At 38.4% G+C, this 21,774-nt stretch overlaps 1 protein-coding gene across 2 annotated transcripts; it reads right to left on the bottom strand.

The window, feature by feature from the left end:
- Positions 1 to 5,193: 5,193 nt before the first annotated feature.
- LOC119027621 lies at positions 5,194 to 21,480 on the bottom strand. 2 transcript variants are annotated; one of them, XM_037112998.1, is made up of 4 exons: positions 21,382 to 21,480; positions 20,309 to 20,361; positions 19,739 to 20,098; positions 5,194 to 6,056 (listed from the first exon to the last, which is right to left on the bottom strand). In XM_037112998.1, coding segments are annotated over exons 1-4 (636 nt in total). In that variant the 5' UTR covers positions 21,384 to 21,480; the 3' UTR covers positions 5,194 to 5,835. The 2 variants fall into 2 exon arrangements, with proteins under 2 accessions (XP_036968893.1, XP_036968892.1); XM_037112997.1 differs by lacking the exon at positions 5,194 to 6,056 and adding an exon at positions 16,456 to 17,275.
- Between the last annotated feature and the right edge of the window lie 294 nt (positions 21,481 to 21,774).

A 21,774-nucleotide genomic window follows, 5' to 3' on the forward strand; every position in this document is an offset into this window, starting at 1 on the left:
CTATGTTGTAAACATATGACACTGATACATCATTCACATCACTGTCACACAGGACATCAGGAGCTCACAACTGACTGTTTGACTGAATACTGATGAATGAATGTGTAGATCTTACACAATATGTTCCACTTACCTCAGCATTTTATTTGATTTACCTCAGTATTTTAACTTATTTTATAACTGCTTAAGCATTTTATTGTATACAGTACTTTATTGCTTTCTGCATATGGTATATAGTACTTTATTGTTGGTCATTGTTTCTATGTTGGCATTTGTATTGTGATTGTACTTGTATTTACTTTTTTTTCCAATTAAAGTTTTTATTTAACATTTGCAAAAAGTAGAGACATTCAGACAGAACAGGCACTGAGTGATAGACATATAAAAAGGATTTTAAAAAACTTAAGATAGAAATAATAGTTGCAATTGAAATAAAATAAGTGTATGTAAGGCATTTCTTATTTGCGGGTAAGTGAAAAAGACTTCAGGTAATTGATTGCACTTGTAATTGAATGTATCTGCTGCTATGATGACATCACAGGAATTGATCGAAGCAGATAAAATAAGGTCGAGGTAAAACTCAACAATGGTTGGTTTCACCAGTTTAATCTAGACAAACACAGGACTTAATCAACTAAAGTTTCATGTAGAATGCCCTAAACACAACGTATAGAACTAGCTGGATGAGACATTGAAAGGTACTTACTTGGATGGCTTGTTCACCTACTGGTTACCTTATTCTTAAGAGTCTGCCTGGTCTGTAGAGTAAGATTCAACACATGAAAGCCAAACATCGTGTTTGCGAAGGAGCCGTCCAAACAAATAGTGTTTGCGAACTTCCTCTTTAAATTGGTCACCATCTGACTGTATCATGGTTTTCCACTAGCTAGTCAAACCACAGGCATTTAAGTTGTTGAACAAATATTTAACATTTATTCTCTTCTATATCCAGGTGTGTTTGAAACATGACAATGAAACCATAAAGTCAGCTGCAAATTATTCTCTGCTCTCCACAGAACACAGTGCATGATGGGAAACACTCAACTTTTCCCCTGATGGAAAGAGAAGCTGCTTATATTAGATACTGTAAAATATTGTAAAATTGCACATGTTTATGGTAAAAATGCGATATATCGGTAAAAGACTGACAACACAAAAAACTTCACACAGGCTTCGACAGCTATGAGGCCACAAACTGACTCTTTTTACTCTTACTCTTTTCAACTTACCAGAAACGTTGAGCCCACATTCACCAAAGTCCACACCAAAGTTTGTCCTCACATCACACAGGTGCTGGTCTGAGTCCTCAGTCCTGAGTCTGGACACATGAAGTCTGAGTCGTCCGTCTCTTGTTCTACAAACTGTTGATTTCAAGACACCGGGACCTCAACACCTTCAAGTGGACATAACAGGACTGAGATTTTGCGATCAGTTTTCATCTCACAGAAGATAAAAAGGGAGTCGGGTGAAGTGTCAGCTGTGGTTGTGAACGTCCATTCCAGTATGTTTTTCTTATATTTTTGTTGAAATTGTGATTTTATTGTTTGTTACTTATTTTCCTCTGTACTGCTGTGTTACCTGTGAATTTCTCCCAAGGTGGATCAATAAAGAAACATCTTGTATTACCTATATGAGATTGTATGGATATAATATGATATTAAATACATTTTAATAGGAAATGATATTTATATCAAAGAAATTCATTAGAAAACATTCTCAAATATACTTATTTGTCTGGTCTGGAAGTTTCGGAGGGAAAACCATCTGAAATGTCTTTTATTCCAGCTGAGGTGGTTTAATGTGTCGATTACGATGTCCTAGAGGCTTTTTGTTTGCAGTAAGATGCGGTTTTATCAATATGGTATCATTTAATAGGTCAATAAAAAGCATGTAGTTAGACTGAAACATAAAGAAAACTTCAAACCATCCTCTTACTGTCAGGGGAAAAGCCAAGTGTTTCCCATCATGCATTGTGTTCTGTGGAGAGAAGAGAAAAGTCTGCAGCTGTCTGTATGATTTAATTCTGATGCTTCAATCACATGTCGATATTAACGAGAGGACACTGGGAAGAGGAAAACTTAAAATGTCATTTGACAAATGCACACTAACACTAAATGCGCATCAGAAACTTAGACCACAACACACTGAAGTGTCTGCTCAGGATAAACAGGGAAGTCATATGAAGCACTATAATGTCCAGAGTGACAGTGAAGTATGAAAAGAAAAAGTGACAATTATCTTGTAATATTGAACTGGGAAGTCTTACATTGGAACATTAAGGTTAAATAAGGAAGTAAAGTGTTGGACACTGAGGACACTTTTAGGCAATGTAATTACAGAAGAGGTTAGTAGAAGTTGTGTAAGTCAACTCTGTGAGAGCTATCCTGCAAAAAACATAATTGCCCTTTGTGGAAGTCCTGCATGTGAGAAGATTTTAATAATAAACATTAAGTAGTCTGTCTTGATAATTATGTATTCAAGATTGTTTGTATTTATTATCAGTTGTTTTCTCATGACTTTATATGGATGTTTATATGTATTTCTAATGTATCAGTGTTACAACATTGACAACACGTCACCATGTCCCAGATTCACAGCTTCCATCTGTCTGCAGGAGCAGCACCAGTTCTGCAGTGTTTCCATGTGGCAGCTAGATGCTATTAGCAGCTGGCAGTCAGGTCAACTACCAGCACAATCTTGTGACAGAAGTACAATACAGCAGTCTGCTGTGATGTTTATTAGTTACATATGATCCACAAAGTTAATTCACTTCACATAATCACATTGTATTCAGCCTAGTTTTTTGTTTATCGGATTCCTACAGCTGAGGAAATCAAATATTCAGTTCAGAGTGTTAATTAGTCATGAACAAAATTAAATCAGATCAACTCAAAGTTTACGTTGTCATTTTTTTTTACTTCAGAGTTCATTATATTTCATTATTTGGCAGTTTGTCTGGAAGATATTTTGAAGTGAACTGGGTGCATCTTTATGATTTTGTCATCTCTTCCAGCAGTTTTTGGGCGTGTCATTATTTTAAGATATTATCAAAATCAACCACTCCTGTTGGCTGTCAAAAGAAGTGTGTTTGACCCTGGACACTCCTCACATGAACCATCTCTGTACAGAATCTGTGTGTTTGAGGCCTGAAGGACACAAAGAGGCGATGCTGCCTGCTGACCTGCTGGACTTTATTAGAGATCATGTACAACAAATACTGAGAAATGATTAACTTCATAAGAAATACAGTCAACTCCTGGATTACACACGTTCACAAAGTGCATTATTACACATGAGTAAAACATGCAGATGTCAAATCTTAAAATACCTCGACAAAAGGTTCAAATGTGAAATTTCACAGTTCTGTGTTTTTATACCCACACAATATATCTGTGATTTTACACAAATGATTGCCAAACCAAGTGAATCATGAGTTTTAAACAGTGTTGAATGTGTTCTTGCTGGTGAACTGCTTCTGTTGTTAATGTTCCAGTTATGTTGAGTCATAATGCAGTGGATCCTTTTCACATCAATCTGCACTTTGACCTGACAGCTGCAGTACAACATGATGAGACCTGATGTTCACTGACTCCAGTTTCAAGAGGCTGCCTGCTGTCAGACACATTCACATTGATCCTGTCTGAATTGTGTCATGAATCACACATATGATGTTTGTCAGTTCGCCATCAAACTAATGAATATCAGACTGTAAAGATAAGTCGTTATAAAGACGACACAGCCAACAGACTGGTTAGTGACGTCTTCTAATCACTTAAACATTGTAGATCTGTTCCTGTATATCAGCAGCTCACAGAACTCAGAACCAACTCTCCTTTCACAGAACTGCAGCTGTCAATATGAGCAGATTTGTTGCGATTTTCTTCTTTTTTTTTTTTTTTACTATTATTACATCGACGAACAACAGCTGCCAGAAATCTCTGAGCTGTGAATCAGATTAGCGAATGAAAAAGCTCTGAGAACCATTTCAGCTTTGCCCCAATCGTGTGATGTCACTTCCTTCTTCGGCCCTCCTGTTGTGTGTTCTGCATCTGCATGAAGACAGAAACCCAGTGTTAGTATCTGATATCAGGAGCATCAACTCATCAGAGTCAAAGCACCATATTTATAACATTTATACCTCAGCAACTCAGCAAACTGTGCTTGTACTGTAGCAAATGTATTGACTTATTTACCAGAACCTGCTGGACAGAAACAAACTTTGTTCTTCTGGATTGAATTATCCAACATTTTGCGCTTCATGTAACGTTCCTGCTTTTCACTTTGTGATTCCAAAAATGTCAAACTCTTTCATCAAACATTCCTTGATTGAGTTCAGTTCATGTTGATACGCTGTTCAATTCAGTGTTCAGAGATGTGAAAATAGATTCAAATATTAAGTTCATAGTAACCATATGGTACGGTGGTTCATGTGATATATTTAACATTCCAAATAGTGACAATGAAGCAGCAAACTGTAACTTCCAGGAGAAAGATAGTTGATTATGAAGTCTCGTCTACAGGTCATCAGATTCTGATGTTTTGTTTTTGACATCTGACCTGAGCTGCCAATCAAAGGTGTCATTATTAGATGACGATGAAACTCAACAGTCAACAGCTTCAAACACTGCACAGCTACCTGAGTGGAGGAGTCAACAACAGCTACATTTAGCAGCAGTTAGCAGTGTTTCTGGTTCCCCATATAGGTTTTTTCTAGTAAAAGTAGAGGGTGTTTGTATAAATAACTCTTCAGTTTAACTTCTTGTATGAACTGTTTCTCATGCATGACGTGCTTTCAATTTGAATGACAGGACTGAAAATGGAGACAGGTCATCGGTCTCAGTTACGTTCAGAATCACCACTGTGATGTTACCAGTTATTAATGTGTCCTGTAAAGCAGTTTGTAACTGTCTTCAGTTTATGTTTTCTCAAGAAGACTCTGGAAACCACTGGCGCCACCTGCTGACATTAACACATGACTGCAGCTGAGAAGGTTTTATTTTACTGTTACGTTGTATGTCCTCAGGAATAAGAGATGCAGGAATCCTTTCATCAAAGTGTTATTTATTATATAACACCTTTATTATATAGACCTTTGTCCTTCACACCAGCGTTAACAAAAAATACCAGTTTTTCATTCAAGCACACATACACAGACACAATGACAATCAATGACAATAAATAAAAAAACACAAATGAAAAAGCAGCACTTCATTTTAATTTAAATTGCACATTACAACAAGTAAGCTTTAAAGTGCTTTATAAAGCACTTTAAGCAGCCATAGCTGGGGCAAAGTGCTGTGCATAAATAGGAAATACAACATAAAACATAAAATACAATATAAAAAACAATAAAACAATAACAATAAAAACAATAAGACACTAAAACAAGAGCAGGATCTCATGCTGGGTTGAAAGCCGAAGAATAAAGATGGGTTTTAAGATTAGTTTCAAGAATGGACAGTGAGGGGGCTCGTCTGATGTGTAGTAGTCAAAATAATGGACAACAAAGGTGAAGAACAAGGTTTCCTTGATCAACTCCATTATTGTTTATCTCCTCTGACTCTTTTATTACAGACACTTACTGAACAAAAGGCAGGATGTGTTTCAACCGTTTCCACTGATCCTGCTGAGCTGTAACCTTTCTATAATCCTCCACAGGACTTTGTTTCTTAGACAGTGAATAAATAAAAGGCGACAAAGAAACCACACAACGACCACTGCTGCTGTCAGTCCCAGTTCACAGTAGAGGGTAATCCATATCCAACTGACCCTGTTCAGCTATCACTGTTGTTAAAAATCATTAAGTTGTGGATCAAACTCTTTCCTTGATCCTGCTTAGCTGTAAAATTGTCTCCACTGGACTCTGTTTCTTAGACAAGACATATGAATAAACACATGAACAAAGGCGAAGAAGACACCACACAATGCCACTGCTGCTGTCAGTCCCAGTCCACAGAGGAAGATCATTCCCCAACTGACCCTGTTCGCTCTCTCACTGTTGGGTCTCTCAGGTGTGTCTGTGTTGGGTCTCTCAGGTTCGGGCCAATCCCTCGCTGCTGTGAAGAGACCAAACACCAGAACAGCTGAAGTTGTGACATATTTCTCAGATACTGTGAGAATGAAGTAAAGGATTGTGGTCGTCCTCAATACTTCTTTTCAGGTTGATAGTGATAAAAAAAGTTGCTGAATTGAACCTGTTAATAAAGTTCTACTGACTTCTACTCAACCAACTTACCAGAGACGTTGAGCCAACATTCACCAAAGTCCACACCATAGTTTGTCCTCACATCACACAGGTACCAGCCTGAGTCCTCAGTCCTGAGTCTGGACACATGAAGTCTGAGTCGTCCATCTCTGAGGACGTCTTTGTCCCACTGGACTCGTCCTACAAACTGTTGATCCTGAGACTCAGTGACCACAGTGCCTCCATGTAGTTCAAACAGGACTGAGGCTTTGTGATCAGTTCTCAGATCACAGAAGATAAAAAGAGAGTCGGGGGAAGTGTCAGCTGTGGTTGTGAACGTCCATTCCAGTGTGATGTTGTGGTTCTCCTCTGCCTGATAGGAGGTCTGTGTCACATTCACTACAAATGTTCCTGTTGAGGAGACAGAGAGGGAAAGTGAGGAGCAGACACACTGACAGCTTTAACATGGCAGCCTTTAAACTCCATCTACATGTTTCTGTGGACAGTTTAGTGACGTCACAGAGCTGCAGAGGCTCATCAACATCAACTGTTTGCTCACATGTGGGCGACTTTAACTGATTGATTGAATCACAGTGTAATAAAGTGAAGCTGTAAACTAACCACAGACACAGTTGAGGCTGATGAGCAGCAGGATCCTGCAGATCATCTTCTCCCTGTGAGAGGAGACAGAGGTGAAGAGTCATGTGATCACAGTTCAGTCTTCACATGTACCACAACCAACATCTACAGTCTGTCTTTAGTCTTTACAATACTCCTTTGTCTTTATTATCCTGCTTATTACACTCAAGGACTTCCTGACTGGACGCAGTCTTGATGCCAACATCAAGTTGCTGTATTGTACTTCAGACACAAGATGGCGCCAGTGGTTAAACTGTGAAGATGAAGAGTTCAGTCTAACAGTTTTGATGGTAACTCAGTAAAACACATCAGCAGCTGTTTGGTTCAACAGATTAAAATGTAGTAATGGGAATTCTGGCTCTTTGAAGAGAACTGGTTCTTATGGCTCCCAATTGTCTCCTCAGATTTTTTTGTTGCTTAAATTAATTTATTACCAAAAAATGAATTACTAATGTACAAAACATACATTATATCAAATGTTTATTATTTGTATGGCTTATTATACTCAACATGGCCCGGAGTGCTACAAAAATACATTTTAAAGTATATAGTCTTTTGCACAAACTGTGTCATAGACCTCTGGGTCGTAGGTCCAGGTGGTTGTGGTGGTGTACTGTAGACACTGTAGACACTGTAGACAGCAACAGTTGCAGTGGACAAACTGGCACCTTCATTAGCAGCAGGTTCACTTGCTTGTCTTTTTACCTCCAGCTACACTGATGGATGTACAGTTCTAATGTGCCTGTGCAGGTTATTTATAGAGCCTGCTGCACATGAGATTTTAAGCTTGCATCCTGTACACTGCGTTTCCCGCGCTCATTTTCTCACCTTTCCAGCGTGTATGTGTAGTGTAGTGTATGTTCTGTCTCTCTCTCTCTTTCATTAATTCACATTTACATTAATTATGTATACCGTATATTCCGTGTGTGTGTGTGTGTGTGTGTGTGTGTGTGTGTGTGTGTGTGTGTGTGTGTGTGTGTGTGCCTTGCCTCCTTCTCCTAGGAGCATTTTCAGTTTTGAGTGGTCATTCAGCTCTTTGAAATCTGAGATTATAGAGTTGAATTTGTTGGAATAAATGTTCCTTGTTTTCTTTTTCTTTCTTTTTTTTTTTTTACATTGTATTACTCTCTCTCTCTCTCTCTCTCTCTCTCTCTCTCTCTCTCTCTCTCTCTCTCGCCCCCCCCCCCTCTCTAAACCCAGCCGCTCCTGCTTCGTGCCAACACACACACGCCACCTACACACTGTGTAGTTGACCAGTCACGTGCAGCTTGAACAGGGAAAAAAAAAACGGCTTGGGAGCCTCGTTCACTTTAAAATCCGTCTCAAAGAGCCGTTTCGTTCGCGACCGACTCATCACTATTAAATCGAACGAACAAAAAAAACATTTAACTTCATAATGAAAACAATAAAGTTCCCTTTGGTGTAAAGCTGCGGTGACATCATTTCAGTCTTGTCAACAGCGTCTACATGTAAACCAACACGAACTCATAGTTTAACTTGCTTCGCTATGAACTAATGTTGAGAGTCAAGTACAACATTTACAACTACGTTTCTGGCAGAATCTAACTCCCCAGCTGACAAATAGAACTTAATCTAACACTTACACATGTCAGGTTGAGAGTGTCTTGTTGATGATCATGATGAGAGGAAAGACTGCAGTATGAGGAGTGATTCAACACTCTCACGCCCAAACCACCAGGCGCTGGTGTCTTATGAACGTGGGCACGCCCCTTGCCTCAGGTTCCACAATAAACCTCATGATTTTAAAAAAAAAGGGGGGAGTCACCACAGGTTATTTGTTGGTCTGCATGTCAAAATTAGAAACAGATGGTATGAATGATCTTTATCCTCCAATCAGATGGGGCTGTACACTCGTGTATTGCTATTCAAGGGACGGTTAATACAGTTTTTCCTCACTATGATATTACTTTATATTCACTGTACACAAAACAACACAGTTTGACTTTCATACTTTAAATGCTGTAAAACATCTCAAATCAGGATTTCATGAGGTTCTTAGATGTGGCCGGTGACGTCAGACTTCCATGAGGCGGAAGATAAACTACATAAAAAACTGTAACTGTACGTTGAGCCTGTGCAGGAAACACAATCATACAATCCAATATGACCAGTTTTAAAGTAAAATCAAGCAGCATGATCTAGGCACGTGGTTCCCTGCCAGTCTTCTCATGTTATGTTATGTTGAAGCATCAGAGTTCAATCATAAAGACAGCTGCAGATGTTTCTATTCTCCTCACAGAACGCAGTGCACGATTGGAAACACTCGACTTTTCTTTGTGTTCAAATGTAACTAGATGATTTTATTTGACCATGTTCATTTTTACTGTTGTTTTTCCGTGAGCCTGAGTAGGAAACACCACAACACAGGACATCGGTAAAGTGTGTTTCAAACAAGTTGTTCCATGCCTGTGTACCCACCATATGTTTAGCACATAACTGATCTAATCACCCTGATCAACACTGATGCAGAAAGCTGCAGGGCACCCAATCCCCTACGCCTTTGTATTCCTTATCGGCTTAAAGCAATCTCAAACGGGAACCGCCTGAATGAAGACAGTGAGTCCTGCATGTATTTTCACACTCATCGACCGTGCGAATTCACCATAATAGATGTTTGTTCTCTCTCTTTATTCATTCGATGATAATCTTTGTCTTCTGATGAACATTGTCGCAATGCACTGCCTATAGCTGATGTTCTGTTTTTAACATGGACACACTGTAAACAAATCCATTAATATGAGAGAAGCTGTGAAACATGGTAATCATTGAATACGTAAATTAAAACCATCGCGGTACATCTAAACATAAAACTTCTTTCCATCAGTGGAAAAGTCAAGTATTTCCCTTCATGCACTGTGTTCTGTGGGGAGAAGAGAAACATTTGAAGCTGTCTTTATTATTTAATTCTGATGCTTCAAACACATATCCATATATATCGATGTGTTTTTATGTTTTTCTCGTATATACTTGAGAAAGGCGGAAGATAACAATATAAAAAAACTGTAACTGTACTCTGAACCTGAGCAGGAAACACAATCATACAATCTAATCAGACCATGGAGTTCGCTGCCAGTCTTCTCATATTTTCTAGATTCCATCTGCTGTCAATGTTTGTCAGTCCTTGAGAATGTGACACACCTGATGACTGAGTATGTGAGAAAAATGCCTCAGTCAGAATGTTCTGACCAATTGACTGTGTTCTGGTGTGAAGTTTCCTGCACAGGTTCAGAGTGAAATAACAGTGTATTTATATATAATATATATATATAAACTGTGTGACAGGCTGTCAGCAACACATCACTAACTATTTGGGCCCGTTTGATAATTCCCCAGATCTTATAGTGGTAAAATATGTCTGGTAATCATTTCACTGGTCAAATAAAATCATCCAGTTACATTTAAACATTAAGAAAACTTTGGATCAAACTTCTTTCCTTCAGGAGAAAAGTTGATTGTGTGTGCTGCAAAATGTATGTCTTTGCATTGCATTACGTATGTTTTCTTTCTTTTACCTTTCACATGCCTCTCTTTCCATCAGGCGAAAAGTCGAGTGTTTCCCATGATGCACTGTGTTCTGCGGAGAGAAGAGAAACATCTGCAGCTGTCTGTATGATTTAAATCTGAGGCTTCTAACCTAGATCAATACATACAGGAGGAAGCAAGAAAGTAAATAACACAACTGTTGTTTTTCACTGAGCCTGACAAGGAAACACCGGAACACAATCAAGCAGTCAGATCTATAAATTCAAGTCATGACTCCTGTCATTCAATAAGTTCGAATACTGTCTCTAGGGTCTCATGGGCGAGGATGAATGATAACATGAAAAGTCAAAGATCTTTACATAACTGGTGCATCCTTATAGATGGCAGTATGATGTCTTCATATGAAAAATGACTAGCTAAAACACTTTGTAGAAAAACTTTGTAGATTATAGCTACAACGTTTGATGGGAGACAGTGAGTATATCGTTAACTGTGTTTTTCTGGCAAGCTTTAAATCATCTTCAGACGAATCAGTCAGGGAGGGTTCATTGATCTTTTATAAGGTGACAACTACACATTTAAGTAGGACAACTCATTTGAACTGCCTGGAAAATTGTTCGCTCAGAATGTTTTGACGACTAGACTGTGTTCGGGTGTAACGTTTTATGCGCAGGTTCAGAGAGAAATCACAGCTGTTTGTGTTGTTTCCTTCCGCCTTCCCCTCATATATGTCGATATATGTTTGAAGCTCTCCACAGAACACAATGCGTGATTATAAACACTCAACTTCTGTCCTGATGGAAAGAAGTTAGATCTGAGGCGAGTGCTGCATCCTTGGTTTTTGTCTATATCTTTTTCAACCATCAGTGTTAACAGTGCAAGACAAAGCTGTTGGGTGACTGAGCGGAAAGCAGAAACCTGTATTACCACTCGGAAATATTTACTTAGAATATTCTGGCTGGCTGCTGGTTTACGATTCCTGTGCAGGCTCTGAGGGATTTAAGAGTTGTTTATGTTGTTTACTTCAAGTTTCTCTCATTTATATCGACATGTGTTTAAAACATCAGAATGAAATCATGAAGATAGTGCAAGTTTTTCTCTTCTCTCTACACAGAACACAGTGCATGATGGAAAGAAGTTTGATCCAAAGTTTCTTTTATGTTTAAATGTAACTAGATGATTTTATTTGACCATGTTCATTTTTACCACTACAACGTTATCAGAATTAACAAGGAGGCCCGATCGTGCTTTGGGGTCACACCGACTTCTTGTGACTGACTCTACAGCAGCTGCAGTGTGCGAGCTGTGAGACGTCAAACATCAGTGCTCAGTAAACTCGGTGGTGAATTTAAATTACAGGACTATGGTCCCCATAGCAGCATGTCAGACTTTTAGAACTGTTATCTCATCTCACTCTGATATCATGGACACTTACTAAACAACAAGAAAGGCAGGATGTGTTTAAAAGGTCTATCTTTGCTCGTTCTGCTGTGTTGGGTCTCTCAGGTTTGGGCCAATCCTTCGCTGCGGTAAAGAGACTAAACAACAGAACAGCTGAAGTTGTGTAATATTTCTCAGATACTGTGAGGATGAAGTGAAGGATTGTGGATTGTGGTCATCCTCAACACTTTTCTTCAGGTTCTTACTGATCCCGGTCGGTGCTCAAGCTGAGAGCCGTACGGTGTGAGCTCCCAGGTGGCTCCGGGTTGTGGAATGACTTAAACACACCGCCTTGTCTTGGCTCGACGTGCAGTGTTGTACAGTGTTTTTTTTTGTTTTGTTTTTTCCCCCCTTCATCTCTTTCCATTTAATGCTATACATGCTGTAGAAAACATTGTATATCAGATTTATATTAAATTAATAAATGTCTCCAAGAACTCAAAGATGCCATTTGAAAATATGTTACGATTTGTATTTTTTTTTATGTGATTTGTGTCACACTGAAGCAATAAAAGCACATTGATTCATCACTTGTCTGTCTTTTTATATTCTATTCATTGATAATATAGAAAAAATAGTTATAATTGAAATAAGATAAATTAAGTGTATATAAGGCATTTCTTATTTGGGGGTAAGTCAAAATGACTTTAGGTATGAGGTTTACTGTGAAGCAAATTGATTTGTCATTATATTCGAATTTTGTAATAATATCTTTGGGTCTGATTGTTACGTTCTGTTTAGTTTTATTGTAGATAAACTTTTCAATGTCCCTCCAAAATATAGATGACAATGGGCAAATACAAAACAAATACAAAATTGTCTCTGGCTCATCTCCACAAAGAAAACACATCACAGTGTGCTGCAGATGTATTGTAGGGTGACGTCAGTGTTTGATTCAGTATTTCACTTCTTCAATGATTCAAACTGATGTATAAAACTTATACTATGTTGTAAACATGTGACACTGATACATCATTCACATCACTGTCTCACAGGACATCAGGAGCTCACAACTGACTGTTTGACTGAATACTGATGGATGAATGTGTTTAACTGAGTAGATCTTACACATTATGTTCCACTTACCTCAGCATTTTATTTTATTTACCTCAGTATTTTAACTGACTTTATAACTGCTTCAGCATTTTATGGTATACAGTACTTTATTGCTTTTTGCATATGGTATATAATACGTATTTTATTTTATTTTGTTCTACGTTGACCCTGGTATTTTGATTGTACTTGCATTTGAATGTATCTGCTGCTATGATAACGTCACAGGAATTAATCGAGGTAGATATAATAAAATCGAGGTAAAAGTCAACGCTCAGCTTTGCTAGTTTCACCAGTTCAATCCAGACAGTCACTGTACCAACGCAATTGGAAGTGTAGTTTAACATAGTCACATACAATTTACAGTACTAGCTGGTTTAGACATTAAAAAGTACATACATTTAAAGATTCTTCCTAAGTTGATTGTCTTTTGTAGTGTTACTAAGCAATTATAAGGGGGTATGTCAATCGAAAAACACATGAAAGTTTGCGTGCACATGAAAACAACGTCATTTCTCAGACATGCGCCAACTTCCTCTTTTAATTGGTCACCATCTGACTGTGTCATGGTTTTCCACTAGCCAGTCAAACCACAGGCAGTTAAGTTGTTGAACAAATATTTAACATTTATTTCTTCTATATCCCAGTGTGTTTGAAACATCACAATGAAACCCTGAAGTCAGCTGCAAATTATTCTCTGCTCTCCACAGAACACAGTGCATGATGGGAAACACTCAACTTTTCCCCTGATGGAAAGAGAAGCTGCTTATATTAGATACTGCTAAATGTATTGGTAAAATTGCACATGTTTTTGGTAAGAATGTGATATATCGGTAAAAGATTTGACAACAGAAGAAACTTCACACAGGCTTCGACAGCAATGAGGCCACAAACTGACTCTTTTTATTCTTACTCTTTTCAACTTACCAGAAGTCCACGCCAAAGTTTGTCCTCACATCACACAGGTACTGGTCTGAGTCCTCAGTCCTGAGTCTGGACACATGAAGTCTGAGTCGTCCGTCTCTGTAGACGTCTTTGTCCCACTGGACTCGTCCTACAAACTGTTGATCCTAAGACACCGGGACCTCAACACCTTCAAGTGGACATAACAGGACTGAGATTTTGTGATCAGTCTTCATCTCACAGAAGATAAAAAGGGAGTCGGGTGAAGTGTCAGCTGTGGTTGTGAACGTCCATTCCAGTATGTTTTTCTTATATTTTTGTTGAAATTGTGATTTTATTCTTTGTTACTTATTTCCCTCTGTACTGCTGTGTTACCTGTGAATTTCCCCCAAGGCGGATCAGTAAAGAAACATCTTGTATTACCTATGTGAGATTGTATAAATATAATATAATGTAAATGTTAAATACATTTTAATAGGAAATGATATTTATATCAAAGAAATTCATCAGAAAAACCTTTTCAAATACACTAATTTGTCTGGTCTGGAAGTTTAGGAGGGAAAACCATCTAAATAGTCTTTTATTCCAGCTGAGGTGGTTTAATGTGTCGATTACGATGTCCTAGAGGCTTTTTGTTTGCAGTAAGAAGCGGTTTTATGTTTATGTAGTTACACTGAAACATAAAGAAAACTTCAAACCATCCTCTTACCGTCAGAGGAAAAGCCGAGTGTTTCCCATCATGCACTGTGTTTTGTGGATAGAAGGGAAAAGTCTGCAGCTGTCTGTATGATTTAATTCTGATGCTTCAATCACATTTCAGTATTAACGAGAGGACGCTGGGAAGGGGACAACTTAAGATGTTATTTGACAAATGCACACTAATACTAAATGTGCGTCAGAAACTTAGACCACGACACACTGAGGTGTCTGCTCAGGATAAATAAGGAAGTTACTTCTTTAAAGAATGCATTTGTCAGTTGTGCAAACTAAGAAAACCCAAAGAAGTGTCAATTGTAAGTTTATATCCTGGTATTTGTCAACAGATACTTTTACTAAAAGAGGAAGAGAGAAGTTTGCCACCCTTAACACCAGACACTTAAAAGCTCACAGTTGAAGTTAATAGAAGTCATGTGATTAAGTCAACTCTGTGAGGGACATCCTGCAAAAAATGTCATTCCCTTTGTGGAAGTCCTGCATGTGAGAAAACTTCAATAATAAACTCTTCAAAGTCTGTATTGATAATCAGGTATTCAAGCTTGTTTGTATTTATCATCAGTTGTTTTCTCATGACTTTATATGGATGTTTCTATGTATTCCTAATGTATCAGTATTACAACACTGACAACATGTCACCATGTCCCAGATTCACAGCTTCCATCTGTCTGCAGGAGCAGCACCAGTTCTGCAGTGTTTCCATGTGGCAGCTAGATGCTATTAGCAGCTGGTTGGACAGTTCAACTACCAGCATAATCTTGTGACAGAAATACAACACAGCAGCTGTATTAGCTGCTGTTGACTGTTTAATGACTTTGCCCCTGTTTATTGTTTATTATTAAGCACAGGAAAGTGTGAAATACATATGAAAACAAGAGTAGTATACATTCTGAAAACTAGCATTTAATTACTGAAAGAGATAGCATCTCTTGATTTGTAAATACAATGTCTATTTTATAATTGTGAATGTTATGTGTAACAAGAAAGGTGAATTGTCAACTTCTTCTTAAGATTGGTGAGCATCTACCTGGGCCATGGTTTTCTAGTTGGAATTGAACCTACAGTTGTTTGAGTTATTTAATATCCACCTTCCTCTCGTGTATATCAATGTGTTTGAAGCATCAGAACTGTATCATAGCTGCACATTTTTCTCTTCTCTCCACAGAACACAGTGCATGATGGGAAACACTCGACTTTTCCCCTGATGGAAAGAGAAGCTGCTTATGCTAGAAACTGTTAATTGTATTTGTAAAATTGTGCATGTTAACGGTAGGAATGTGAAAAATAGCTAAAAGGAAATAAATATTGTAGCTTCACACAGGCTTCGACAGCGATGAGGCCACAAACTGACTGTTTTTATGAGGAAAGAAACATCTTAATGAAAAAGCATCAATGATATACAATTGTCGCTGTCTAAGTTTCTCCTCATGCACCAACTCTTAAAACCACATGATATGTTAAGGGAGTCTGATATACTGTTGTTCCTGGTGACTTCATCACATGGTCCATGTTCATGACTGTCACCCACAAATTAAAAGAATCAGATACTGCAGGTGAATTAGGTCTCCTCTCCTCTGCTGTGATGTTTATTAGTTACATATGATCCACAAAGTTAATTCACTTCAGACAATCACATTGTATTCAGCCTAGTTTTTGGTTTATCGGACTCCTACAGCTGAGGAAATCCAATATTCAGTTCAGAGTGTTAATTAGTCATAAACAAAGTTAAATCAGATCAAGTCAAAGTTTACGTTGTCATTTTTCTTGACTTCAGAGTTCATTATATTTCATTATTTGGTGGTTTGTCTGGAAGCTATTTTGAAGTGAACTGGGTGCATCTTTATGATTTTGTCTTCTCTTCCAGCAGTTTTTGGGCAGGTCATTATTTTAAGATATTATTACAATCAAATACTCCTGTTTGCTGTCAAAAGTGTGTTTGACCCTGGACACTCCTCACATGAACCATCTCTGTACAGAATGTGTGTGTTTGAGGTCTGAAGGACACAAAGAGGCGATGCTGCCTGCTGACCTGCTGGACTTTATTAGAGATCATGTACAACAAATACTGAGAAATGATTATCTTCATAAGAAATGCTGTCAACTCCTGGATTACACACGTTCACCAAGTGCATTATTACACATGAGTAAAACATGCAGATGTCAAATCTTAAAATACCTCGACAAAAGGTTCAAATGTGAAATTTCAGAGTTCTGTGGTTTTATACCCACACAATATATCTGTGATTTTACACAAATGTTGCCAAACTAAATGAATCATGAGTTTTAAACAGTGTTGAATGTGTTCATGCTGGTGAACTGCTTCTGTTGTTAATGTTCCAGTTATGTTGAGTCATAATGCAGTGGATCCTTTTCACATCAATCTGCACTTTGACCTGACAGCTGCAGTACAACATGATGAGACCTGATGTTCACTGACTCCAGTTTCAAGAGGCTGCCTGCTGTCAGACACATTCACATTGATCCTGTCTGAATTGTGTCATGAATCACACATATGTTTGTCAGTTCGTCATCAAACCAATGAAATATCAGACCATAGATCTGTTCCTGTACATCAGCAGCTCACAGAACTCAGAAACAAATCTCTTTTAACATGATTGCAGTTGTCAGTATGAGCAGATTTGTTGTGATTTTCATCTTTTTTACTATTATTACCTTGATGAATGACAGCTGCCAAAAATCTTTCAGCTGCAATGAAGAGAACTATTAGATTAGCGAATAAAAAAGCTCCAATGGGAACGGCTCTGAGAACCATTTCAACTTTGCTCCAATCGTGTGATGTCACTTCCCTCTTCTGCCCTCCTGCTGTGTGTTCTGCATCTGCATGAAGACAGAAACCCAGTGTTAGTATCTGATATCAGCAGCGTCAACTTGTTAGAGTCAAACCACCACATCATAAACATTTATACCTCAGCAATTCAGAAAACGAAGAAAGGAGAGAATAAGTGACTTAACAGACAACAACTAGTAAATATTCTTCTCACAACCAGCTGCTAGTCACCTAACAGAAGTTACACCACATGGCCATGCAGTGGCACTGTAGCAAATGTACTGACATATTTACCAAAACCTGCTGAACAGAAACAAACTTTGTTCTTCAGAATTTTAGTTGAGTTTAGATTTAGTTTAGAATTATTTCCGTGTGTTCATAGTGAATTATCCAACATTGTGTGCTTCATGTAATGTTGCTGCTTGGTCAGGTTTTCACTTTGTATCTCCAAAATGTCAAACTCATTCATCAAACATTCCTAGTGTACAGAGATCTGAAAATATATTAAAATATTAAGTTCATAGTAACCAAACTGTACAGTGGATTATGTGATATATTTAAAATTCCAAATGGTGACACTGAAGAAACAAACTGTAACTTCCTGGAGAAAGTTTGTTGATTGTGACGTCTCATCTACAGGTCATCAGTTTCTGATATTTTATTTTGACGTCTGATCCGAGCTGCCAATCAAAGGTGTCATTGTTAGACGACCCGGAGATGAAACTCAACATCAACCAATCTTTCTCCAGGAAGTTACATTTTGTCACATCGATTTCAAAATCCATTGGCCCATCCCGGTCTATAGCTCCTGTTCTGGCGTTGTTAACACCAACACTCCCCCGGTGCTTCAGACACTGCACAGCTACCTGAGTGGATGAGCCAACAACAGCTACAGTTAGCAGCAGTTCGCAGTTTGGGTATGAATCTGACAGGTGGTCAAATTCAGCCATATTGCACCTTTAAATACATTTCAGACATTTTATTCATTATAAATACTTGCTGCCTGGTGATTTCCGTTCAGCCAGCTGGCTCCTCATTTAGGTTTTTTCTAGTAAAAGTAGAGGGTGTTTGTATAAATAACTCTTCAGTTTAACTTCTTGTATGAACTGTTTCTCATGCATGACGTGCTTTCAATTTGAATGACAGGACTGAAAATGGAGACAGGTCATCGGGCTCAGTTCCGTTCAGAATCACCACTGTGATGTTACCAGTTATTAATGTGTCCTGTAAAGCAGTTTGTAACTGCCTTCAGTTTATGTTTTCTCAAGAAGACTCAGAGAGACTTTGTGTCAAACTGCACAGACTGTGAGTAAATCAAACTGGAGCTCACAGCTGATGATGTATCTGATCTTCTCTGCAGCAGCAGCTGATCCACATGTTGTCACAGTTGCTGCTGTGACATTAACACATGACTGCAGCTGAAAATATGACAAATGTGTCTTTACAAATGTTTCTAATGTTTTCAGTGGTTCACTTTTCTTCAGTTCATTTCATGTTTTAAATTTAACTGAATGTTCTCTGTTCTATAGTTCACCTGATTCTTCTTTACATCCTACAGGAGGCCAGTACAGGATATACTCAACTCAGCTCAACTCAACTCAACTCAACTCAACTCAACTCAACTCAACTCAACTTGATTTATAACGCACTTTAAAGCAGCCATAGCTGGGACAAAGTGCAGTACATAAATAGGAAATACAACATAAAACATAAAAACATAAAAGACAATATAAAAAACAATAACAATAAAAACATTAAGACACTAAAACAAGAGCAGGGTCTCATGCTGGGTTGAAAGCTGAAGAATAAAGATGGGTTTTAAGATTAGTTTTAAAAATGGACAGTGAGGGGGCTCATCTGTAAAAAACAAATAAAAGAATCTTAAGATGAACTCTAAAGTGCACAGGCAGCCAGTGGAGGGAGGCCAGAATGGGAGTAATGTGCTCCCTCTTACCTGCTCCAGTTAAGAGGTGAGCAATACATATACAAGATATAGTGTCAATGTTAATGTCATATCTTATTAATCATATAGGCAACAACATAAAATGCAAAGAGTTACACGTGTTGTATGAGGTCGACATGTTTCTCAGTATTATGTCAGTAAAATGAACACAGAGCAGATTTCAGATCTGTCTTATAAGTGACTGAGTTTGATGAGACATCTTGTCAAAATAATGGACAAAAAAGGTGAAGAACAAGATTTCCTTCATCAACTCCATTAATGTTTATCTTCTCTGACTCTTTTATTACAGACACTTACTGAACAACAGGCAGGATGTGTTTCAGCCGTTTCCACCAATCCTGCTGAACTGTAACCTTTTTATAATCCTCCACTGGACTTTGTTTCTTAGACAGTGAATAAATAAAAGGTGACAAAGAAACCACACAACGACCACTGCTGCTGTCAGTCCCAGTTCACAGTAGAGGGTAATCCATATCCATTTCTTTGGGTTCGTGTTGATCCAAAAAAGCTGCTGAATTGAACCTGTTAATAAAGTTCTCAACCAACTTACCAGAGACGTTGAGCCGACATTCACCAGAGTCCACACCATAGTTTGTCCTCACATCACACAGGTACCAGCCTGAGTCCTCAGTCCTGAGTCTGGACATATGAAGTCTGAGTCGTCCGTCACTGAGGGCATCTTTGTCCAACTGGACTCGTCCTACAAACTGTTGATCCTGAGACTCTGGGACCACAACACCTCCATGTAGTAAAAACAGGACTAAGACTGTGTGATCAGTTCTCATCTCACAGAATATTACAAGGGAGTCGGGGGAAGTGTCAGCTGTGGGTGTGAACGTCCATTCCAGTGTGATGTTGTGGTTCTCCTCTGCCTGATAGGAGGTCTGTGTCACATTCACTACAAATGTTCCTGTTGAGGAGACAGAGAGGGAAAGTGAGGAGCAGACACACTGACAGCTTTAACATGGCAGCCTTTAAACTCCATCTACATGTTTCTGTGGACAGTTTAGTGACGTCTCAGAGCTGCAGAGGCTCATCAACATCAACTGTTTGCTCACATGTGGGCGACTTTAACTGATTCACTGAATCACAGTGTAATAAAGTGAAGCTGTAAACTAACCACAGACACAGTTGAGGCTGATGAGCAGCAGGATCCTGCAGATCATCTTCTCCCTGTGAGAGGAGACAGAGGTGAAGAGTCATGTGATCACAGTTCAGTCCTCACATGTACCACAACCAACATCTACAGTCTGTCTTTAGTCTTTACAATACTCCTTTGTCTTTATTATCCTGCTCATTACACACAAGGACTTCTTTACTGGACGCAGTCTTGATACTAATGCTAAGCTGCTGTATTGCACTTCTGACACAAGATGGCGCACGTGATCAAACTGTGAAGATGAAGAGTTCCGTCCAAGAGCTTTGACGGTGTAAAACATCAGCAGCTCTGTGACTCAACAAAGGAAATAAAGAAAACTGAAAATCATTTAACTTCACTATAAAAACACTTTTTTTTTGCTTCCTCAGTTTTTCACAATGAAAACACTTGAAATGCCCCGAAAATATGTGGACCACTCCAGAAGCAACAACGGCGACATCTAGTGGTGAAGAACTGAAACTACAGCACAGTGTGCTGCATATGTGTGCGATGGTGACCACATAAGTTTCCCATTTATATTTCACTTATTCAGTGATTCAAACTGATGTATAAAACTTATACAATGTTGTAAACATATGACACTGATACATCATTCACATCACTGTCACACAGGACATCAGGAACTGACTGTTTGACTGAATACTGATGAATGAATGTGTTTAACTGAGTAGATCTCACACATTATGTTCCACTTACCTCAGCATTTTATTTGATTTACCTCAGTAGTTTAAGTTACTTCATAAGTGCTTAAGCATTTTAGTGTATACAGTACTTTATTGCTTTTTACATATGGTATATAATAAGTTTTTTCTTTTTCTATATTGACCCTGGTATTTTGATTGTACTTGTATTTGAATGTATCTGCTGCTATGACAACGTCACAGGAGTTAATCGAGGTAAAAGTCAACGCTCAGCTTTGCTAGTTTCTCCAGTTTATCCAGACAGTCACAGTACCAACGCAATTGGAAGCATATTTTAGCTCAGTCAAATACAATTAACAGTAGTAGCTGGTTTAGAAATGAAAAGACACTTACATTCAGAGATACTTCTTTCAGCAACTGCTTCATGTCATGTTACTAAGCAATTACAAAGCGGCAGGTCTTCCGAAGTACTCTCCACAGTTTACAGAATTCTCCCGTTCAGCCTAGTTTTAGGGCGCCAGCTTCCTCTTTTCATTGGTCACCATCTGACTGTGTCATGGTTTTCCACTAACTAGTCAAACCACAGGCAGTGAAGTTGTTAAACAAATATTTAACATTTCTTCTCTTCTATATCCAGATTTGTGTTTGAAACATCACAATGAAACCATAAAGTCAGCTGCAAATTATTCTCTTCTCTCCACAGAACACAGTGCATGATGGGAAACACTCAACTTTTCCCCTGATGGAACGAGACGCTGCTTATATTAGATGCTGCTAAATGTATTT

This window comes from Acanthopagrus latus, chromosome 10, assembly GCF_904848185.1.
Source record: "Acanthopagrus latus isolate v.2019 chromosome 10, fAcaLat1.1, whole genome shotgun sequence".
Classification (NCBI taxonomy): Eukaryota; Metazoa; Chordata; class Actinopteri; order Spariformes; family Sparidae; genus Acanthopagrus; species Acanthopagrus latus.

Bases quoted from the DNA above. Each gene is read 5' to 3' on its own strand.
- LOC119027621 (XM_037112997.1), bottom strand. The intron at 20,099-20,308 runs GTTAGTTTACAG...TCTCCTCAACAG, and splicing joins CAGCCTCAACTGTGTCTGTG to GAACATTTGTAGTGAATGTG. The intron at 17,276-19,738 runs GTAAGTTGGTTG...GTCTTCATGCAG, and splicing joins ATGTCGGCTCAACGTCTCTG to ATGCAGAACACACAGCAGGA.